The sequence below is a fragment of the Emericellopsis cladophorae genome (genome assembly GCF_022114955.1).
Source record: "Emericellopsis cladophorae strain MUM 19.33 chromosome Unknown NODE_5_length_938552_cov_118_678949, whole genome shotgun sequence".
NCBI classification, from domain to species: Eukaryota; Fungi; Ascomycota; class Sordariomycetes; order Hypocreales; family Bionectriaceae; genus Emericellopsis; species Emericellopsis cladophorae.
Window position 1 is genome coordinate 565,382 of NW_026250930.1, and position 20,707 is coordinate 586,088.

The window sequence follows — 20,707 nt, forward strand, 5'->3', positions numbered from 1 at the left end:
GAGCGAGGGTCATTGTCTGGACTGGTGGTCGACTGCGCCCGCCATAGTGGGCTGCCTTCTCACACTGGCCCATTGACGGATGGGCTCTTTCTCTGGCATGAGTGCCTATCTCTGCTCCAAGGTATTGTTAACATCTGGCAGTCGACTGTAAAGTAGACCACGAACTCAATCGACTCGACGCCAATAGGTGGGGCAGGGTAGCTTACAGCTCTCCACTCTCGCGGCCTCGCCCCACCCGCTCCCGGCCCCAACAAGACAGACCGCATCCACCTGCCACAGCCTCACCGAGACTTGTCAAGCCCCTATTGTGTTGTTGTTATCCCCCCAATTGACATGGCCTCGCCTTACGAATATTGCCCGATCCAGACAGTCAATGCCAACCCGTTGCTCCCGTGATCCTATATAAGCCATAGCTGGCTGCCGCGCCGCCGCCTCTTCCACCTGTTTTTCGTTCCGGCCGTGCCACCCTCGAGTCGTACTACCTTACCGCACCCTCTTGTTGGAGTGCCGTCCATCCATCCATATCAAGCCCGTCCAGCCAGCCAGCCAGCCAGCCAGCCATACAACCCCAAGCTTCCCCTCTCCATTCCGCCCTCTCAGTCTCTTTAACACCTTCTCTGATCTGCTTCTCTATTATCACCATCTGTCGGCCCATTTCTATATCCCATTTTCATCAGTCAGAACATGTCCCGTGTCACTGCTCCCGCGAAACAACTCGCCCGTGCGCTCAACGGCACGGCCGCCTCTCGCGCCGTCTCAACGAGCACCTTGGAGCACAGCACCAATGCGGGCGCCACCATCTCGCCCAAGTATGCCGAGCTGCTCCGCAATCGGCTGAGCGAGCACACTGATGTATGTTCAGCTACCATCTACAGTATCATGCAATTGAGCAATACGCTGACCCCATGTCGTAGTCCTCTCGTGGCATCACCACCACCCACCGCCCTACGCCTCAGCCTTCCCTCGCCAACCGCACCAAGCCCTTGATGCAGACATTCTCCTCGTCCGCCATCACGCGCACGCCTTCTGCCCATGTCGACGCCGCCGTCCTGCCGTCCTTTGAGTTCCTCAACGAGGCGCCCAGCCCGTTAAAGCCTACCGTACCCATCCTGCCGGACAACTACTCTCTGGCGAGCGCCGAGGCGGCGGACGCTCCCCTCGAGGAACCACAGGTCACAATCCTGGCCGTGAACCCCGACAAGGTCCTCTCCGCCAATCCCTTTGGTGAGATGCACCGCGCGGACGTGCGCTTTGTGCACGACGGTGTCGGCCCGCAGGGCGAGGAGCAGGCGGGCGGCATGCTCAGGGACCTCTGGAAGGGCATGGTGGACGAGGTCATAAGCGCCACGTCCGCCGCGCAGCCCAAGAGGGCTTAGCCATGACGTGCGCAGGATCATTCGGAGCTTTTTTCTTCGGTCGCTCGAGACTCTCAGGCGTTTTTGGCTCACTACATATTATGACACGACTTACGCATTTGTCTTGGTCACTTAAAGCGTTGTAATCAGCCGATCCGGCATTATATCTTAATACTACGTTTGCCCTGTCTTGGCACGGCGAGACCGTGACCGCCACTACATACGTACTCATCCTCTCCATACATTTGCTCTTCGTGACCGGCGCATTTTGCGATTCGTAATGTACCGAACCTTGCCACGCTCCCCCAACCCGTGGCATATCTCTTCGTTCAGCTTGTTGTTCCCTCCCCAGCCACCGAGTCTACTTTCCCCTCTCCTTGCTCAGCTGGGTCTCTCTACCGCTTCTTCATGGATGGTCTGGGCTTGCACTCGTCTCCCTGTATCGGGTGCAGCATGACCTTCGTAGGATAGCTCGACGTGTTGTTCTGGTACCCCTTGCTCCAGTCATAACTGATGGCGTAGGCAAAGATGGAACCAGTCTTGTTGAACGCGGTCGCCGTGATGGATCCGCCAACGTTCGGATACCCCTTGAGCCTGTGCTTGGCATCCTTGTCCCAGAAGTGGAATGTGCCGTCGGAGCCGGCGGTACTAAAGGTCCCGTGGACGGGGTGGAAGGAGATGGAGTTGACGGCGTGGACGTTGACGGTGTTGTTCACGGCGGGGTCTCTGTGGCACTTGAACGAGAAGTTGGAGCTGTCATCACGTGTGAGCCTCTCTGTTTTGCGTGCCACGGGGGGCAGGGAAGGAAATGGGAAGTCTGTAGCAACATACCTGGCGTCCTTGTCCTCGACGTACTGAATCGCGCACCGACCCTCGATGCTGCCAATGGCATAGCCCGCCGAGTCGGTGAAGCAGCTCACCACCCGCGTCTGCCACTTGAGCGGGCTCTGTATCGACTTGTAAATCTTCTGCGGGTTCTTGAGGTCGATAACATTGATGTAGCGATCGGCCGTGCCGACCACGCACAGGTCGCCTTTGACGTCCATGGCGTACACCCGGTCCTGACATTGCACCGTTGCCGCAGGTCCCTGCTGCCTCATGTCCCAGTACTTGACCGTCTTGTCCCACGACCCGGACACGATCATGGGGTTGCCGCCCGCCTCGAAGAAGCGCGCCGTGCGGACGGGCTGGTCGTGCGTCCCCGCCACAATCTCCTGCTGCGACGCGAGGTCGCAGACCTTGACGCTCTTGTCCGCGCCGGCGCTCACAATCTTGGTGCCATCGCGTGAAAAGTCGACATTGAGCACGGGCTGCGAGTGCTCGTACTGGTAACGGCCTTCTGATTGTCCCTGGCCGTTGATCTCGTAAATCCGCACCTTGTTGTCCCACGAGGCCACGGCGAGAAAGTCGGACTGGTTCTGCCCGGGGTTGAAGGCGAGGTCGGATATGGAGTCGGTCGGCGGGTTGCTGAGAGGCACGTCGCTCTTGAGATCACCCTGCGTCTGGTTGCTGGCCGAAGCCGCTGTGGAGGATCCGCCGCCAAAGAGGCCCGACATTGCCGTCGTTCTGTACTCGGTCTCGAGATGTTCGTTGCTTGTAGACGCAGAGGCGCCCGAGGGTTACTCGAGTGACGTCGGCTGATGGATAACTCGAGATAGCTCGATGAAGACAGTCAAGTCGTTTCGTTCACGGAGAAGATGGGTTCCGATGAGGTCAGGCGAGCAAGGCTGGAGCTCAAAAGAGTTGAAGCTTCGCAGGGCTTGGCGGCTGGGAAATGTTGTAGCGACAGAATTAGGCCCTGCACTAATTTAGGCACCTACGCGCATCCGTCGCGCCTGCGGAGCACACATATCTAGAGGAATGCGATATCCGTACAGTAGAGCAAGCACTATACTCTGGATATCACAATCGTTCCTTATCAGATTGAGATCAGTTTGACTCTTTTCTTTGGTTCAAACGCCATCCAGACTGACCTAGAATCTTCAGTGCAGTCTCTGCCTCAGTGACCCAAGGCTCTTGATTTCGCAATCACGTGATGCATCATGACCGCCCCACACGCTACAATAAAACTTTCTGCAGCGCACCGAACCTCACTTTCATCTCTTCCCTTCTCTCCAACTCCCCCTCGCTCGACAAATCGCTATTCGAAGCTCACATACAGAGACACTTGGGCTCTGCCCAGCGTCTCCCACACAAGCTTTGGGAGAAAGTCCCCGGACGTTCCTCTCTCTGTAGAGGATGTGCGGAAACGCGCCGCCATAGAAGCACAGCGGCTGACCTCTCCCTGACCTAGGCCTTCATGTCCACCATCGCGCCCTTCTTGCCGCTACATCTGTCTCTCTTGCACCATCATCTCCCCGGACTTGTGTGAACCTACCGTCTGGCCACCTATGGATGAGGATACGAGTCCGCGTCAGGCTGGTGGGTTTGCTCGGCGCTGGGGGTGCCGTGTGGTGTGAGGGGATGGATGGCATGTTAGCCGTGTCGATGATGTGGAATTGCTGGTATCGGGCGGAGAGGATATTTGTCGAGGTTGATAGGTATGCGATTGCTTGACTGCATCTTGCAGTTACGTTACTCGATGGGGCTCATTCTCGAGGCGAGGGGGGTCGTTGGTCAATCACATGTCCTGGCGACAGCCTGGCTTGGGGACTGATTCTCGTTTTTTACACTCTGGGCTTCGCGGGAAGTCTTCTCTCTTTCCGAGATGATGTCTCTTTGCTTGTTTTGTCAGCAAGGATCTGAGATGTCAAAGTTCTGTGATGAAGCTATACATAGAGTCAAGCACTGAGGATAGGGATCATCCCTTCCAATGCGGACCATGTTTACACAGTCTCTGAGAACTTTGACAGTCCTTTCTCTTCTTTTCACTTTTGTTCTCCGACTGCACAAGTCGCATCCTACTGTGCGAAATCTATTTCTCGAGTGTAGATTCTGTCCCTTTGCACCGTAATTGGCCGCGTATTCGCGCCTTTCCTTGTGACATTGGCGTGCATACCCAGAGCCCGCGTCATTGATTGGTGAATCGGGTGCAAGTGCATCACATTCTCTCTCTGCGCTCTGTCGATAGCGTGGCCCATTCAGCAAATGGCTTTATTCTCACCGTCCAATACGGAACTCATATGCGCAAGATCATCTGGCTTGGTATGTCGACGTGACGACTCTTTGTCCTGCACAGGGTGAAGACGCCGTCACAACGGGCGCTGTGTTGATGTGGCTGCCTTGCTCATCGCGTCGCATTTGCAAAGGACGTCACACCATTTGAGAGCAGTCAGTCTTCCCATCTTCTACATGTACGCTGTTTCGGCTCTGTGGCAGTGCAACAATTCCGGATCTCGATGCATCCCCCAGCGGTCATGGTCAAAGTACTATTACCTAGTCTCGAGATGGCGGTCGAATCATCAAAATCGTGGGGCAGGAAGGCTGAAGGCTGGAGCTGGCTGTCAGGCGAGTTAGCCGGCGCGTAATAAGCCAACCGATGTAAGTGCACTCACTGCATGTTGACGACGCAGGGGCTGGCTACAAGTACCTCATGCAGAATGACAGGGGTCCCTCACACTTCCTCACGGTAGCTTCACCCTCTGCATGGCTCCCAACAGTTTCAGTCCGGTCTCGGCTGATCCCTCCAGCGTTGACTCTTCTGCACTGAACCTAATCGATCAGAAGTAGTACCGTATCACAATCGATTCTGTAGTGAGTCTCGCTACGCCGAGCCCCAGGCTGGGTAGGACGAGTCCGCGACTAGCTGACTCGCAACCAGCTGAAGATGCCTTGGCTTCCACAGCAAAGATTTGAATAGTCAATATCGGGAAAACGGTTGGCTGAGTACCTGAGGTGGCCTCATACTATATCTACCTATACCCAAAGGGGGGACATTTCGCGAGTCGACACGGTGCACCACCCGTCCACCTCTGATCGAGACCCTCGCCGTAGCCTGCTCCCCAGGATCATGTTTAGCCGGTCATTCTTCATTTGGTCTGTACCTGACGTTAAGTATCTGCAAGGTGTGACTCCATGTGGGACTCCATCGCCCTACTTCAAGTCCCCTTACCCTTCTTTTCCACAAGAAGCCAAACCTCCGTCCCCAGACTATCTACACTACGGGAGTACTGCTCCATCCATCGCCAGCCATGAGACGACGCCTTCCCATCGTCGTGCTTGCCGCTGCTGCCAGTGCCACTACCACGACCGACCTCAAAGGTCTTCGGGAGAAGCTGCCGGCGTGCTCACTGGCGTGTATCGTCAAAGGTGTGGAACAATTCGGTTGCGCGATCACCGACCTAGAATGTCAATGCCGAAATATTGAGGGATTGACCGCAGAGGTCTCGCCCTGCCTCGTTTCGGATGGCTGCTCCTTTGAGGATATCACCGGTAGGCTTCTCCATCTTGTGGCAACCATGTTGCTCGAGAACCAATTGCCGTAGCTAATGAGCCCAGACACTGCTGCTGCTGTCGCTGGCGCCTGCGCCGATCTCATTGCCGCGGGCACAACTGCTCAAGCCACTCCCTCATCGAGCCAGGCTGTCTCCCAAACGACGAGCGAGCCTGTCGGCGAACCAACACCAGGTTCAGCTGCATCATATGGGGCTGGAATAGTCGGCGTTGTGCTTCTTGCTGTTGCGGCGGCTATGTGACGACAAGTGGTTGATTTTGGAACAGAACATTTCTTGCAAAGGAGGAAAAGTCGAGGCGAGGCGTCTATGGATTACGGGAATAACCTGTCTTTGTGTCATTTCGGTCCTTTGGTCTGGCCAGTCTATGCCATGTCTATGTCTATCTCTATCAGCAGGATTCATTCGCAAATGTTACCGTGCTGTCTCTTCCCTCCCTCGATTAGTTAGGCCACGCCGTTCGAAGAGCGCCCTGGCTTCCGCCGTCAAACAGGTCGTGCGCCTTGTCGAGCTCGTGGAACCTGGATCCAAGCTCCATGCCCCTCCTCCTCTCGGCCTCGACGCGCCTCCAATCCCATTCCCCGTCCTTGTCCAAGTCGACGTCGCTCAGATCGACGCTCTCATCGCCGACCTGCGCCTCGCCGCTCATCCAACCACCCGGGCGCTCAGGGAGCATCCCGCCATCGGAGAGCATGAGCGCCGGGTTCACGGTCAGACGTCCAACTTTGAAGACGTACTTGCTGATCGCCGTCGCAATGATCTTGCGCTCCCAGCCGCCTGTGGCATCCTGCCCGCTACGGACCTTGACACCACGGAACCCAGGGTCCAGCCACTCGGTCGGCTTCGCAGTACCCTTGGGCACAAAGTGGGTGATCACGTACAGCCACTTCCTGTCCCAGCACAGAATCCGGCTCCACACCTCGTACTGCTTGAACGGCGGGCACTCCTTCTTAAAGCTGCATGTCACAGCGCCGAGCAAGATGCCCAATGGGCCACTCACCGGCTCTTTGGTCTTGGGGTCGAGAACGAGGCGCGATCGGGTGTTGTGGGTAAGCTTGCGCATTGTGGAGCGAAGCAGGTATGAGACAAGGTGCGACCGGGAGACATCGAGGTCAGTGAAGAAGGTACTGTTGGACTTGTGGAGGTTGTAGTCGATCTCGAGGAGAGGAGCCCTGGTCGTCGAGATCATGGGCTTGTACAGGGCTCGTGGGCCAAGTGGCGGGGATTTGCGAATGAAGTGATGGTACATGATGGTGTAGAAGACGCGGAACTAGCCATCCATGGTTAGCAACTCCAAGACCACGACAGTGAGACCGCCCAAGACCTACCGTCCACGCAAAGGGCAAGTTCTTCCAATTGAACCAGCAGAAGAAGAGCATGAGGATCCTCGACGTTCTGCCCGGTCCAGTCAGAAAGTGGGTGATGGCCGTCTTCCAGTCGACCTTGTAGGCCGCATAACCTCCGCCCCCGAGCATCAGCGGAACCACCACGGGGACGAACAGCGCAAAGGCATCCACGCGACTCGACGCCGACGCCATTTTATCGGTGCTTTTTCGATTCGCCACGATGGGCAGTTTGGCGCGCAGAGTAGGCGCGAAGTGGGATGATTGCGATGCAGATCAGGGCAAAGAGCCAGAGAGGTACGGCACGAAGGTAGCAAAGGAGCGTACTGGTCGAGCAGATGGGTTGCAAGCCGGGCATGTAGGAATGCGCGAAGAGAAGGACTGGTCACTTATTAACAACAAAAAAAGAACAGTTGACTCAGGGTGGGTAGACATATGAGCCGAGGTATTCGTGGTCAGTAAAATTATTTTGACGCGATCGACGGACTCAGGGACCCAGGACGGGCTCCACATGGTGATCTCAGACTCCAGTCGTAGATTTGAGTGCCTGTTGATCTCTCAAGGTACGTACCTTAATTGTCTCTAGGGTAGGGCAGATCTTAAGAAAACGGTCACTCTGCCCCTGGGCCCTCAAGGGGGTCAACATTTGTCCACTACCTACGTCTAATTAAAACGTTTTTGTTTGGCCTCAGATCGAGAGGAAGCCCTCTATATCAAAGGTGCAGCGACTGTATCATGATCATGTGGCGATACTGCTGACACTCAACCAACGGTGATCATAAGCTGCATGAGACGATTTCACGAAAGAGAGGTACGTAGTCCAAGGTGTCAAAATTGATGAAGTTGCCCAATGTCCCGACGCGTGTCTAGCAGTACCTGAATACTTCAAATAGAAAATCTTTGGTCTCGACATGGTAGTTGTTCGGTGTCTATAGAATCATAACATCATTACTGAGCCAAGACCTCAGGCCCTGATAACCTTGGTACCCTCTGCGGGCTCCAGCACCTGCCATTCGCACTTGAGATTCTTGTCATCGTTGAACTCTCTCAATTTGGCGATGATCTTCTCAGCAATGTTCTCAAAATCGTGCGTAGCCAATGCCAGAATCGTGGGGCCTGCGCCGGACAAGCATACACCCAGGAATCCAGGATCCTTCTTGGGCGACATGCTCTCCACAATCTCATTGAGACCTGGAATCAGCAATTGGCGGTACGGTTGATGAATCTTGTCCTGCATCGCGAGATGGATGAGTTCTGGGTCCGGTGGCGACTGTCCCAGCGCTACCGGCAACAAAGCTATGCGCTGCAGGTTGAAGACGACATCGGGCCGCACGTACTTCTCAGGCAGTACCTCGCGGGCCTCGTGTGTGGGGACGACAAAGTCGGGGATGATGGCGATGGCCTTGATCTCCTTGGTCCAGGGGAACTTGATGTGATGCCCGATGCCGTGGGGCGGATCAGGGGGTGTCTCGCCCGTGTCGACGCCGCCAGCGGGTGCTGGCAGTACCTCACTCAGAGGGATCTCGGTGCGAGCTGTGTCCTCGGGGCTCAGGGGCTTGAGGTAGGTGCCGACAAAGCCACCGAACAAGGCAGCGCCCACGTTGTCGGGATGCCTCTCTGCGTGTGGAGTCAGTCAACGTTCCGCGTGTAGACAGCCCTAAATTACTCACCGATCATGAGACAGTAGTCGAATAGACGTTCATCCGTCAGATGGCTCAGCCCTCCCACCTCCTTGCCCAGCACCACGCCCGCGACAACGGCTGCTCCTGAGCTGCCCAGTCCTCTGCCCAGAGGTATGGGATTCTTGATGTGCACATGCGTCTCGACTGGGAACGACCTCTGTCCATGACAGCGCAGGACATAGAGCGCAACCCGGGTGATAAGATTCTTTTGCGGGTCCAAGTCGATGTCTCCAGAATCCTCACCTTGGCCCTCGTAGGTGACCTTGCAGTTCAGCGGCTCATCCGAAGACGTCTTTGTTCGGTCAACAGTAACGTGGAGCTCAAGGTAGATGGAGAGCGCGAGGCCAATGACGTCGAAGCCAGGGCCAATGTTGGCGCTCGATGAAGGCGTCTTGATAACGAAAGAGTCCATGGCGTGTCTGACCGCTCCAAGCGTAATGTCAATGTTTCGTCAGCTCACAGGGCACAGAATGGGATTCTTGAATGAGGTTTTTCGTGATGGTGCTTTCGGGCCCGAAGTCGGACTCGGTGGAGCATCCCCGGTCGCGCCTGCCCCTCCACCAGTCGTTGCCCGTTAGACGACGGCCCCGGGCTCGTCCAGTGACTCCAGTTATGATGATGAACAACAGATCAGAAGAGAAGGAAGAAAATGAGTGTTCTCTATCTTAAGAACATGCTGATGCTTAAAAAAGACGAAGAAGAAGAACGCGATAGCGCGAAGATGCCTTTTGACGTGTTGGCCGAATGTGTAGCCTAACGCAGCGATGCAAACATGCCTAACACACAACACTACGTAGCCAAGCAAGTAACCCCCTTCACCTCCAATCCCCTGCGAGTGACAACTTTGACAAAGCGAGCTGTCTCATGTCTCCGAGTGGCGCGCAGAGAGCATTTGCAGACCATTGGCGAGTGACATGACAGATAAGGCATTATAACCCGCCAAACCCCCTCTGACGTCAAGTGCCCAGGGTATGCCAAACGACGTGCTCTAACCAACTTAGTTAACGGGAGCAAAATGCGCCCGTATCGGCAGGTTTCCTCACGTGTCGCTATCGTCCGCCGTATTCCTCTTTGAAACGTCGAATCAAGGAGTAGAGCAATCGTTCCCTCTCAAAGATTCTCCTTTCATCTGGCACGCTACCGCTTTTCTTGCCAGCCTACGGAGTAAATGTCATGTCGTTCCACGTAAGCTGACGTCCGACGCATCTTCGTCGCCTCAGAGGCAGATCACCTGCGGCGAACACAGAACAAGATGTCCACACAGTCGTGGAATATTCACATTCCGGGTCGGGAAAATAAGCCATAGCAATAATTAGTCCCTGGTGGAAGACATGAATCTAACTTGGACCCAGGTTCCTCCAGGGCTTGTGGATCTCCTCGAGGCTCATGGGGCGCACGCAGCAGCGCCGAAGAAGGATCAGCAAAGGATTCAGTTTGTTGCACGGTTCGCCTCTCCCGCGCGCAATAAAAAGGATTCAAGCCCCCCCGGGAGCTCCAGACACTAGGATTTGTCCTTGGGTCGAAGTACTGCAATCATCGAGTTCGCAGCGCATAGGTACATTACGAACGATCTCCTACAAGATCTCAAGATGCACTTGACAATATCATCTGTCCTAACCCTGGCAATGCTTGCCTTGGCCGAAGAACCTACGAAAACGACAAGAGACTTCAAAGCCATGCCCGCTGCCAAACGCCACCTCCTTCTCCCGCGGCAAACGTTCTTCCCGAACCCGTTCGGCGACGTGAGCGACGAATGTGTCAAGGCCGCCGAAGAATATGTCGACTCTCTCCCTACGCCTGATCCCGACCTCGTGCAGGCTATCGACGTGCCTACAGAAGAAGGCTGCTACACGCTACCGGAGTCGCTGCACGATGCTTGGAGCAGCTACTCCAGCGAGGCAAAGTCTTGGGCTACTGCGCACGCAGACATTATGAGCAAGGCGGAGGAACACTGCCCCGAAAGCCCTGTTGGGCCTGAATTTGAGTGGTGCGATGGCGAAGATCCAAACGAGAACCTTGCCACCGGGTTCGAAGCATCGTTTTTCGTAGCCGTGGCCGCTGCCGCTGCCGTTGCGGCTGCGCTTGCACTCTGAAGAGACTCGGCGTAGTGTTTGCGGAATGTTAATGTGATACCCTTTTATTCGACATGGACGCTGGAGGAGGAGAGCAACACCGAATTCTGTATTGATAATTTACTGCGTGCATTACATTGTCGACGTCGACGACGAGAGCGAGCAATAAAAGCGAGCAGGACTGCTATAACTTAGACACCCCTAATATCTCGCGACAATTTTCACAAGCCTGTATGGTCGCAAATACTTTCTCGACGACTTCCCTCCCCCTCTGCAGATAAGTCTAGGTTTATTTTCGTACCCTTTTAGCGCCTCCATGTCTAGATCTTGCAGTGCTCTTCTTCTTCCAAGCGGTGATCTTCTCCACCAAATGGGTAGGTGTTGTCTCCTTGACAGCAGGAGAGGATTCCGGCGCTCGCGAACTTGTGCGCAGCGGATACTTTGTACAATTTTCCGTTTCCGACACAACAACCATCGGCTTCTCGTTCTCTTTATGATCCCAAAAACCTTTCTTTGGTGGGGGTCTCGGGTCTTCATGGCCAAGCGAAAGCTCGTCGGCCGATTCTTCGCGACTTCTCAGGTCACGGCTTCCGATACGTGCGGTGGATCGAAGGATCCGTGGCAGGTTATGTGCAGGTGGAACAGACTCGCTCAAGCAGGCCGGCGGCGGTAATTCCACTGATGGAGTGACGGATGCGTCAATAGCTGGCGCCGCCTTTGGAGACTCAGGGCAGCCCGGCTCTGTCAGAGGACTGATGTTTGTAGGCCGTCGAGGGTTCCCATCCTCGCTGAATAACTGTGATTCAGGGGGATCCGAAGACAGGAACACGTCTATCCCGGCATCAAACAAGCTTGGTAGCTCTGTTGTATCTGCTTCGCACGGCATAGAATCCGACGTCTCGATTTCGTCAACATCCAGCTCGACACCTCCTTGGGTAACGCCTAGTACAGTGATGCTCTCAGCCCCGGGCTCTGTTCCACGTCAGCTCGGTAGCTTATCTTGGTGGAAAAACATACCATGATCTTCATCAGCCACTTTCAACCACATGACATATTCCACGATTTCTACCCTGCCTGCGAATTCCGCAAACTCGAGTCCACCAGGCAGGCCCTCGGGTGGGAACTCAACGTCGACCGGCGTCTGAAGAACCGAGACGATGTGATCCTCTCTGACAAAGTTGCTCGCGAAATCCTGAAACATCTCCAGGAACCGTGCTTCACCTCGGAAGGCGAGGCAGCGCTTCTCAGGATGGAAGCCCATGAAACTCCTAGCGTGGGAGTATGACGAACCAGTATTCTGTACGTGAACGCTTGACGGCTGGCCAGAGTCATCGACGGTTGAATCGATGAGGAGGTTTTGCTTTGATACCAGCTCAACGTGAGCTGGGGTACAAGTAGAAGGTGCAAGTGGGAGGCTGCCTTTCTGGTACTTGCTCCACAGGGGTTCAATAGTTGCGCGTCGACCCTCACCTAACTGGTGAATCCAGTGAACTGTTGCTGCGCTGGTATCGGACAGGGTGTCCATAGAGGTTACGGTCATTTGATGCTGGCGGTAGCCAAAACGCATCGGGTTGCGGCGAAGGGGACGAGGCGAGTGGAAGGTGGGAGATTGAAGAGGAAGATTTCATCTGGTTAGGTACCTTATATATGAGCGTGAGTTAGGTGCGAGGCAAGCCCTCGGCAGGTGCGAACATGGTCAGTGAGCGGTCAGTCAGTGACTGATATTTCGTCGGATCTCCAGTCGTCCCGACTCACGACCTGTTGCTTTCAAACATGGCTGTATCCTACGCTTTCCAATGGCTGCGAGTTGCCTTGCTTCCGAGTATCAGCGCAGATCGAAAGGGGCAAATCATCCATTCCATCAGCTATGCCAGGCCTGCATGAAAGCATGAGATTACCACAGAGTAATAGGCAACCAAGGACTGAGTCACAGCCATGATCGATTTATTGCATTCTGCTCACCGCCGCTGGCACTCGTCTAGATACAAGTGAAACGTGCCATGATCCATTGAACGCTTCGAAGCCCCTACCCAACACAAGCACACGCAACGATCGGCCCAACCATCCTCAGGCTATCCATGATGATACCAAAATCCCAAAAGTAAACTCCAAAAATGTATAAGTGTATTCTATGAGTCTTCGCCGTCCTCGAGGTCACTGTCCGATAAATCGACGCTGAGCTTCTGCGCTTCATGTTCCTTCATCTCACGATATGTACTCCAGCTCAAACCCACGAATGCCACGATGATCATGGTGCCACCGATGATGGCTGCCCAGCTCAAAGGTTCGCCCGTGATGAACCAGTCAACAATGGCCACCAGGAAGATGGTGAGCAGGGCAGCGACCGATGATAGGACGGGTGAAGTGAGCGAGATCAGGACCAGAAAGGAGCCGCTGAAGGTGGCATTGGCGAGAACGGCGCACAGCACGAGCCAGCCAGTGCGGGCGTCGGGGAGCTCAAAACGTTCAATATCCAGCCAATGGAGAATAGGCAATGGAATCCAGAGAACAAGGAGGGTGAAAATGCCGATGAGCGACCCAAACGTGGTGGCAAAGACGACTCCTCGCCCAGGAGAGCAACCCTCCGGAGGGCAGGCGTAGCGCTTGTACAGTACCTCGTACAAGCCGTACAAGACCGAACCTATGCCAATCACGATATTTCCAATGAAACGACCACCGGCTGTGGTGTCAACTTTACCATCCTCACCCGTCGAGCCCTTGCTGTCACCGTATGCCACCACTAGAACACCACCGATGGCAATGATCACAGCCACTGACTTGTCGAGCCTCAACGGTTCCTTCAACAGGGGCACCGAGAACACATAGGCGAAGAACGCCGAGCAGTTGTATATAGCCGTGAGATCGGACGGTGTCGTGAGCGCCACGGCGACATACCAGCTCAGCCCCGCCACCGTCAATGCGGTGGTGATGATGGCAGTGTACCTCGCCATGTAGCGTAAGGGGTCCGCCTTGTGCGCGACGGACGGCTTGTGGACATCCAACGACCTCGTCTCCACCATGGTCGCGGTCGCTCTGAGGGACTCAAAGTGCTTCCGCAGAAACACCTTCCATGGGACCGTTCGGTTCTGAAGCTTGAGGACGACAACAGTCGCGGGCCACAGGACGACCCATGATCCGTGGGTGAAGTACATCATACAGTATGCCTTCCCCCATCCAAGGTCGTGTTGGATGTACGCGCTCAGCTCGGTCTGAATGCAGAACGTAATGAGGCTGACGACGAGAAAGAAGGCGGCAAAACTGTATTTCTTCTTGGCGGCATTCTCAGCGGCAATTTCTCGCGGATTCCGACTGTGCATCGTGGATCCTCTGCTAAAGGTCGGCCTCGAAGGCGGTGGGTTCCCTTGCTCTTCTTCCGACCCCCTTCCATCGTATAGGCGTTGTTGCTCGCTCCCGTCGTACAGGCGTTCCGACATGCTTGGTGGTTGTTGGTGGTCGGCCACATCATTCTCAACACCGTAGCCAGGCGCACCTCCATCCTGCTCCTCTGCCTTATAAAGAAGCGGTTGACCCAAGTGGCCGCTATCCAGCGGTGCGTGCCCTGCCATGGCGCCGATGGAGGAACACTGGGAGGGTAGCGAGTAGCGAGGGAGACGCGGAACAACTTCGCGACTGCCTGCAGTCTATCGTCGGGAGGATGTAGGCGGCATTCGATGTAGTACCCGTCCTTCGTATACGTATCAAAACATCAACCCCAAAGTTTGGAGAGAGAGCAAAGCGTGAAGGTAATTACAAGCAAGGTGGAGGATTTGTACAGTCTTCCTTAATGGTCGCCTCGCAGGCAGATAAGGCAACGTGCAGGACGGGGGTCCTCGAGACGCAGTTGACGGCGTATTTCCCCACGTGCGCTCATTGGTCTGGGTCGCCCGGTCAGCGAATCAGAGGGCTGAACACGGTGCTGAGTCAATAGTGGGGGGCCCCCTGAGTCCCTTGGTCCCTTGGCCCCTAATCAGATGACATGACGGCACGACCATTTCTCATCAGGAGTGATTTCACATGCGATTCATGCGCCCAGCAGCTATGTCTCTCAACAAACTCAGATGACTACAGGCACTCACTAAAAAGAGCCTTCTTTGTGTCATACGTATACTCTAGGTCTCCGTGCCAGTAGACTGTCGAATCAGCCTTTGTTATCGTCCACGCTTGATCTAGCGCCTGCACCACCTCTTCTGGCAACGGTCCCTTTTCCAGATTGTCAAGGTTCTGCTTTAGCTGTTCGACACTCGACACGCCGATCAATATCCCGTCATTACCACTCGTGATCTTCAGGTGCGAGTGGTGAACGACCCAGCGCAGCGCCCATCTCGATCATCGAGAGGTTGTGCTTGGCAGCCACCTCCTCCATGAGCTTGAGCGCCTGGAACGTGGAATCCTTGAAGTACCTCTTGCGGTATCCCTCGCCCTGCGCGCCGTTGTTGTGGCTAAACCGACCAGACTCGGGCAGGATATCCTGGCTCTTGATCTTGCCCGAGAAGAGACCCCCTGCGATGGGGTTGTAGACCACAATGTCAAGGCCATAGCGCCTGCATGCGACAAAGAGCTCGGACTCTATGTTGCGCGTGATGGCGTTGTACATGCCTTGGTATACCGTGGGGCGGATCCAGCCATTCTGCTGGCAGGTCATCACGACTTCGGCGACTTCAAAGGCCGCGAAGTTGCTCAGCCCCAGTCGGATGAACTTGCCCTGCTTGTGTAGCCTGTCAACTGCCTCAAGCGTTTCGGCAAACGGAATTCCTCTGTCCGCACGGTGCAGGTACAAAAGCTAATCAACATGTCAGTCTCAGGGCCTTCTCAAGCGAGGGGCGAACCTACATCGACCCTGTCCGTGCCTAGTGCCTGGAGGCTCTCTTCCACAGACTTGATCACCTTGTCTCCAGCGTTGTCACCAGGGTCCTTGGGGTAGCGGACTTTGGTTGCAAGGGTGAGCCCTCTTTCCTTCCAGCCCGCCTTTGCCATGAAGGCCTCCTGCTGTTCGCCAACATAGACGCGCGCTGTGTCGACCTCATTGTAGCCGCGGCTCTGGAAGACATCAAGCGCTTTGTTGAAGGTGGCGAGATCGGTGACACGAGCACCGTCGGCAGCAGACTCTCCAAAGGTCATTAGACCCAGGATGATGCGGTCGGTGAGCTTGCTTGCTACGAGTGGCATGGTGAGCGGGGTGAATAGCTACGTATACGATGCTAGACGACACTAAGAGGCATTCGCGGTTTCGGCTGAATGGTGAGATCTAGGTGTCGTGTCTCAGCATTAAAATCGAGCAGCTCAGGCAGGAACCGTAACGTGAAGCATTCGGTGCCTGTCCTGGGCGCTCACCCAAAGCCTTCCCTGGGAGCATGCGCCAGTGTCGGGGCGAGCAAACTGGGGTTGTCCAACTGCAATGCGCATTCTTTGATTCCGTACGTAGTAGGAGAGCTCAGCGTCGCCCCGGAGTTCATAACTGCGAGTGAAACAGCGACTTTTCGCCAGATATGATTTGGGGAGGTATGTCGCTGACCAGGCCTTGGGCCTAATGCCGTCCGGTAGATTCTCGGCGAAACAGTAGCCCGAGCTCAGGTACCTTACCTACCTTATAGGCCTCGATTTCTTGGGAGCCTCAAAGGTGACTTGATCGCAAGCTGCAGGCGCGAGGACACATCTGATTGAACCATTTCTCCTCATACTCAAACATGCTTCAGTAAGGACACAGACACTCAGGTACTTAGGTGTGATCTAATAATGCTAGTCTTCCCCACACATAGTTGCTTTCACCCATCATGAGGGCACATGTCGCCCGCCATGCCCGACACTTTGTCGTTCGTCGCGCCTCTTCCTTTCACAGCCTTTCCGCGCCAATCCCTCGACGACGGCATCTCAGTCCCTATCCCCTTTACTCGAACTACGCGCAATGTCGAACCTTTTTCGGCGTTCTCTTCCAGAAGCCTCCAAGGGAGGTGCGGCAGCCCGAATACGAACCGGGGTGGATGAAGATCATGCTCTGGCGAAGCCGTATGCTCGATAATCTACGACCGCCGCCCAGAAAAGAACTCTTGCAATCTTGGAGGGATCTTATGGCAAGCAAGATCAAAACTGGTCAGCCACTGAACACTACCCAGGCAGTGCAATGTCGAAGGCTGCTGGAGTGGCTGGCGGGACCAATCCCTGAAGGAGAGGGTGGGAAACCGTTGGCTAATTCCGACCTGGACGCGGCGAGACGAGTGCTGCTACTTATTGAACCATATGAGCGGTCCGAAGCCCATGTCCAACTAGCGAAAACACTGCATCGGGTATGGCAAAGCGAAGGAATCACAGGGAAAAGAGAGGACTCGACAAAGAGTTGGAGCTACATGGTCCTGGGCATGGCGCGCCACGGGGCGTCCCGGGAAGCTTTACAGGAACTATGCGGAAAATGGAACGAGCCGGAGTACAAAGCCATCGTCAGCGGAGAGAATAAGCTCATCGAAAAGGTCGCACAGGATCTGGCGAGGGAAGGCCACAAGCAAGAGCTTCTCCAATTATACGCCCGGGTAGAAGAGGACGATCTTCAGCTTGCCCCGCGACTGCACGAGATTATCACCATGTTCTACGCGCAAAACAACAGGGTTCCTGAGGTCAAGGAATGGTTTGCCAAACCAATGCCTATTGAGGGCCAGGTCCGAGCAGAAACATACTATGCTGTTGCAAGCTTCGCTCGGAGGAACGGGCTACAAGAGTGGGCCAAGCCCTTTTTCACGGAGCTCATGGAAAGGCAACCGAGGAAAACGCACTGGCACGTGGTGTTGCAGGCGATGTTGCTCATGGGCGAGGATCTGTCGAATGTGCGCAAGACCCTGCTGAATATGCAGGGCCCCAACGGGCCGCTGACTGCGGACACTTCGACCATCAACGCAATGCTGGATGTTGCTTGCGACACACTGGACGCAGAACTGGCGGATGAGATTCTAGCCATCGCTAAGGAAGAGTCGATACGGACCGACGCCGAGACATACCTAAGGTTGATGTCGTTACATCTTACAGCTGGGTCTCCGCCACCCATCGTGGACGTGGCCTTTGAAAAATTCCAAGAGGCCGGTGCACTGGAGCCCGATGCGCCGATGCAATCGTGGGCGCAGTACGCGCAGCTGCTCAACAGGTACCTCCTCTACCTGACTCGGCAACGGCCTGTGGACTTTAAGTCAATCTCGAAGATCCTCAAGGTGATGGAAGAGGAGATGCTTCATCTCAACCCAGACACAGCCGCAGCCCTGTGCCTCCGGTTCCTCGAGAACGAACAGACGTATGACGTACTTGACATTCTTTCGGCTAATGTTTTTCGATACAGCGGCGAACAGCGAGACCTGGTTCAGCAAGCAATCATGTCGTTCACGCTTGACCCGCAGACCAGCACTGCACGCGCATGGAACGCGTATCAGATTATGAAAGAGTTCTTCCAAGACCTCAGTCGCGAGAGGAGAGAGGCTGTGCTGCATGCCTTCTTCGACAGGAAGAGACCCGACATGGCGACGCATGTCATTAGCCATATGCGGCAACACTCCCGCATGGATGTGCAACCAACCATAGACACCTACGTGTCTGTCTTTGAGGGCTTTGCGAAGAATCCCGATCGCCAAGGGACAGAGAACGTACACAATATGTTGAAAATGGATGTGCGCATCCAGCCTGATACCAGGCTCAACACGGCGCTCATGCTCGCCTACGCAGCGTGCGAGCGACCATTGTACGCCCTTGACTTCTGGAACGAGATCAAATTTTCTGCCGAGGGGCCTACGTATGGGTCACTGGCCGCTGTGTTCTGGGTGCTGGAAAGGAAATCTGATGGCGCCAAGATGGCGAGAGACATCTGGGCCAAGATCGAGAGCATGGATCTGGAGGTGCCCGCAAGCGTCTACACTAACTACATTGGCGTGATTGCGGCGCAAGGTGACGAGAAGGAGGTGAGGGGTTTGGTCACGAAGATGGCGTCCTTTACTGGGGTGGAACCGGACGCATTGACGTGAGTTTCTTTCCCTTCACCTCCCCATGAACCATCACTGACGCGCTACCACAGCCTCGGAGTCGCCTTCAACGCCCTGCCGGGGGACGACCTACAAGCCTCGTTCAAGGAATGGGCAAAACAACAATACCCCGTCCAGTGGACAGCGCTGCAGAAGAAGAGGAAGCACATGAATGAGCACGGGCTGTGCGAGTATAGAATCAGCCGCAAGCTGTGTGCCTGATTGTACAAATGGTGTACACGTATGTGTGTCTATAGAAGTACATAGTAAACCCAACTGTTGTACATTGCCATCAGCATGCGAGAATACGCTCCTAATTTCCCCAGCGTCCCGGCGCCTGCCTCTGATCCGGGAACCACTTCCTGTTGAACATCTCGGGGTGCTGGTGGGTACTGGGGTACAGACCCATGCCAATCGCTCGTCGGACCATCTTCGCCACGCGGCGCTGGTTCACGGCCCTCAAGCCGTTGATGCGCCCGGGCAAGATCTGGTTTGTCGAATTCACGAATTCGTTGATCATGGAGAAGTTCTGTCATGTTAGAAAGGCGTTGGTGCACGAGGATGAACAAAGGGACCACATACCTTGTAGTGATCCTGCGGCCTGATGCCCAGGGCATCAATCGCATCGCCGCGGCGCCTGTTCCTCTTCCTCGTCTTCTCCATCTCCGCGCCGCTCAGATCGTGCGGGCTGTACACATCACCAGGCAGCCAGTGTCTCGGCATGTCCTTCATGTACTCTTCTGCCGTTCGACGTTGCTTGTTGGCCTCTGTGAGGGCGTAGATGTTGGCGGACGAGGCATCCTGGCGGGCGCGCGTATTCTGCACAATGCGCTGGGCGGCGTCGCCTCGACGTGTGTCGGGCTTCTGGGAGTTGTTGAGGTTCAGCAGGGTAGCGGTGGTAGACCGACGTGGCGGCGCTGGGCCTTCGCGAGGAGCAAGTGATGAAGCGGAGGTCGAGAATTGACGAAATGACGAAGCAAGCCCTCGAGGGGCTGGGAATCGCGGTACCATCTTGGCTAAGGCTGTTGGCACATTGACGAGGATTCTCGTGATGTTGGAGCTTAGGAGATTTCTACCGTGTCGCAGGCGGAATGGTCCGCCCATGGTATTCCGCTGAGCTGTAGGGTAGGTAGGCTGTAGCATTCCGCTACTTGTCGAACCCCACTAAAATTTTCGATCTTCCAAGGCACCAGCGTTGCTCATACCATTTATATTCATACTTTTGCTTGCTCGGCATACACAATTACCCCGGCGCAGACAACGACCATGGTTCGCAAACTCAAGCATCACGAGCAGAAACTCCTGCGCAAGGTTGATTTCATCAACTACAAGCAGGACAATGACCACCGCGACAAGGCCGTAGCGCGGCGGTACATGATCCAGAAGCCGGAGGACTATCACAAGTACAACCGGCTGTGTGGTGTATGAACGCCCGAGATCCTGTTCATATCATTGCATGCTAACATTCGCAGTCAATAAGGCAATTAGCCCACCGGCTATCGCTTCTACCGCCCGAAAATCCCACCCGTCGCAAACACGAAACCCTCCTTCTCCAGAAGCTGTACGACATGGGCATCATCTCCTCTACCTCCAAATTGTCCCTCGTGGAGAACAACGTGACAGTCTCAGCCTTTGCTCGACGTAGACTTCCGGTGGTCATGACAAGACTGCGCATGGCGGAGCACGTCCAGGCCGCCACCAAGATGATCGAGCAAGGCCATGTGCGAGTGGGCACGGACGTGATCACAGACCCGGCATACCTAGTGACGAGGACGACGGAGGACTTTGTGACATGGAGCATGGGAAGCAAGATCAAGAAGAATGTTATGAAGTATCGGGACAAGCTGGATGATTTCGAGCTGTTGTAGGTGACTCT

At 55.2% G+C, this 20,707-nt stretch overlaps 12 protein-coding genes across 12 annotated transcripts; 5 read left to right on the plus strand and 7 right to left on the minus strand.

Moving 5' to 3' along the window:
• Positions 1-684: 684 nt before the first annotated feature.
• J7T54_004737 (uncharacterized protein) lies at positions 685-1,376 on the plus strand (the record flags this gene model as incomplete). Its single annotated transcript, XM_051503423.1, has 2 exons — positions 685-852; positions 915-1,376. The coding sequence occupies 2 exons, from the start codon at positions 685-687 to the stop codon at positions 1,374-1,376; spliced, it is 630 nt and encodes a 209-aa protein (XP_051365047.1).
• Positions 1,377-1,750: 374 nt separating this feature from the next.
• J7T54_004738 (uncharacterized protein) lies at positions 1,751-2,911 on the minus strand (the record flags this gene model as incomplete). The annotated part of the gene is made up of 2 exons (XM_051503424.1): positions 1,751-2,108; positions 2,187-2,911. The coding sequence occupies 2 exons, from the start codon at positions 2,909-2,911 to the stop codon at positions 1,751-1,753; spliced, it is 1,083 nt and encodes a 360-aa protein (XP_051365048.1).
• Positions 2,912-5,485: 2,574 nt separating this feature from the next.
• On the plus strand, positions 5,486-5,989 carry J7T54_004739 (uncharacterized protein; the record flags this gene model as incomplete). The annotated part of the gene is made up of 3 exons (XM_051503425.1): positions 5,486-5,603; positions 5,676-5,726; positions 5,793-5,989. The coding sequence occupies 3 exons, from the start codon at positions 5,486-5,488 to the stop codon at positions 5,987-5,989; spliced, it is 366 nt and encodes a 121-aa protein (XP_051365049.1).
• Positions 5,990-6,188: 199 nt separating this feature from the next.
• J7T54_004740 (uncharacterized protein) lies at positions 6,189-7,284 on the minus strand (the record flags this gene model as incomplete). The annotated part of the gene is made up of 2 exons (XM_051503426.1): positions 6,189-7,016; positions 7,075-7,284. 2 exons carry the CDS (start codon positions 7,282-7,284, stop codon positions 6,189-6,191), a joined length of 1,038 nt encoding a protein of 345 aa, XP_051365050.1.
• Positions 7,285-8,053: 769 nt separating this feature from the next.
• Positions 8,054-9,183, minus strand: J7T54_004741 (Homoserine kinase-like protein; the record flags this gene model as incomplete). The annotated part of the gene is made up of 2 exons (XM_051503427.1): positions 8,054-8,706; positions 8,760-9,183. 2 exons carry the CDS (start codon positions 9,181-9,183, stop codon positions 8,054-8,056), a joined length of 1,077 nt encoding a protein of 358 aa, XP_051365051.1.
• Positions 9,184-10,447: 1,264 nt separating this feature from the next.
• Positions 10,448-10,864, plus strand: J7T54_004742 (uncharacterized protein; the record flags this gene model as incomplete). The annotated part of the gene is made up of 1 exon (XM_051503428.1): positions 10,448-10,864. The coding sequence occupies one exon, from the start codon at positions 10,448-10,450 to the stop codon at positions 10,862-10,864; it is 417 nt and encodes a 138-aa protein (XP_051365052.1).
• A 723-nt stretch (positions 10,865-11,587) lies between these two features.
• J7T54_004743 (uncharacterized protein) lies at positions 11,588-12,383 on the minus strand (the record flags this gene model as incomplete). Its single annotated transcript, XM_051503429.1, has 4 exons — positions 11,588-11,639; positions 11,725-11,815; positions 11,861-12,226; positions 12,314-12,383. The coding sequence occupies 4 exons, from the start codon at positions 12,381-12,383 to the stop codon at positions 11,588-11,590; spliced, it is 579 nt and encodes a 192-aa protein (XP_051365053.1).
• Positions 12,384-12,972: 589 nt separating this feature from the next.
• J7T54_004744 (putative vacuolar membrane protein-like protein) lies at positions 12,973-14,277 on the minus strand (the record flags this gene model as incomplete). The annotated part of the gene is made up of 1 exon (XM_051503431.1): positions 12,973-14,277. The coding sequence occupies one exon, from the start codon at positions 14,275-14,277 to the stop codon at positions 12,973-12,975; it is 1,305 nt and encodes a 434-aa protein (XP_051365054.1).
• An 833-nt stretch (positions 14,278-15,110) lies between these two features.
• On the minus strand, positions 15,111-16,009 carry J7T54_004745 (uncharacterized protein; the record flags this gene model as incomplete). Its single annotated transcript, XM_051503432.1, has 2 exons — positions 15,111-15,623; positions 15,674-16,009. The coding sequence occupies 2 exons, from the start codon at positions 16,007-16,009 to the stop codon at positions 15,111-15,113; spliced, it is 849 nt and encodes a 282-aa protein (XP_051365055.1).
• Positions 16,010-17,184: 1,175 nt separating this feature from the next.
• J7T54_004746 (Complex I intermediate-associated protein-like protein) lies at positions 17,185-19,053 on the plus strand (the record flags this gene model as incomplete). Its single annotated transcript, XM_051503433.1, has 3 exons — positions 17,185-18,113; positions 18,159-18,830; positions 18,885-19,053. 3 exons carry the CDS (start codon positions 17,185-17,187, stop codon positions 19,051-19,053), a joined length of 1,770 nt encoding a protein of 589 aa, XP_051365056.1.
• Positions 19,054-19,144: 91 nt separating this feature from the next.
• J7T54_004747 (small subunit ribosomal protein S18) lies at positions 19,145-19,842 on the minus strand (the record flags this gene model as incomplete). Its single annotated transcript, XM_051503434.1, has 2 exons — positions 19,145-19,360; positions 19,414-19,842. 2 exons carry the CDS (start codon positions 19,840-19,842, stop codon positions 19,145-19,147), a joined length of 645 nt encoding a protein of 214 aa, XP_051365057.1.
• Positions 19,843-20,097: 255 nt separating this feature from the next.
• Positions 20,098-20,699, plus strand: J7T54_004748 (U3 small nucleolar ribonucleoprotein IMP3; the record flags this gene model as incomplete). Its single annotated transcript, XM_051503435.1, has 2 exons — positions 20,098-20,253; positions 20,304-20,699. The coding sequence occupies 2 exons, from the start codon at positions 20,098-20,100 to the stop codon at positions 20,697-20,699; spliced, it is 552 nt and encodes a 183-aa protein (XP_051365058.1).
• Positions 20,700-20,707: the final 8 nt, after the last annotated feature.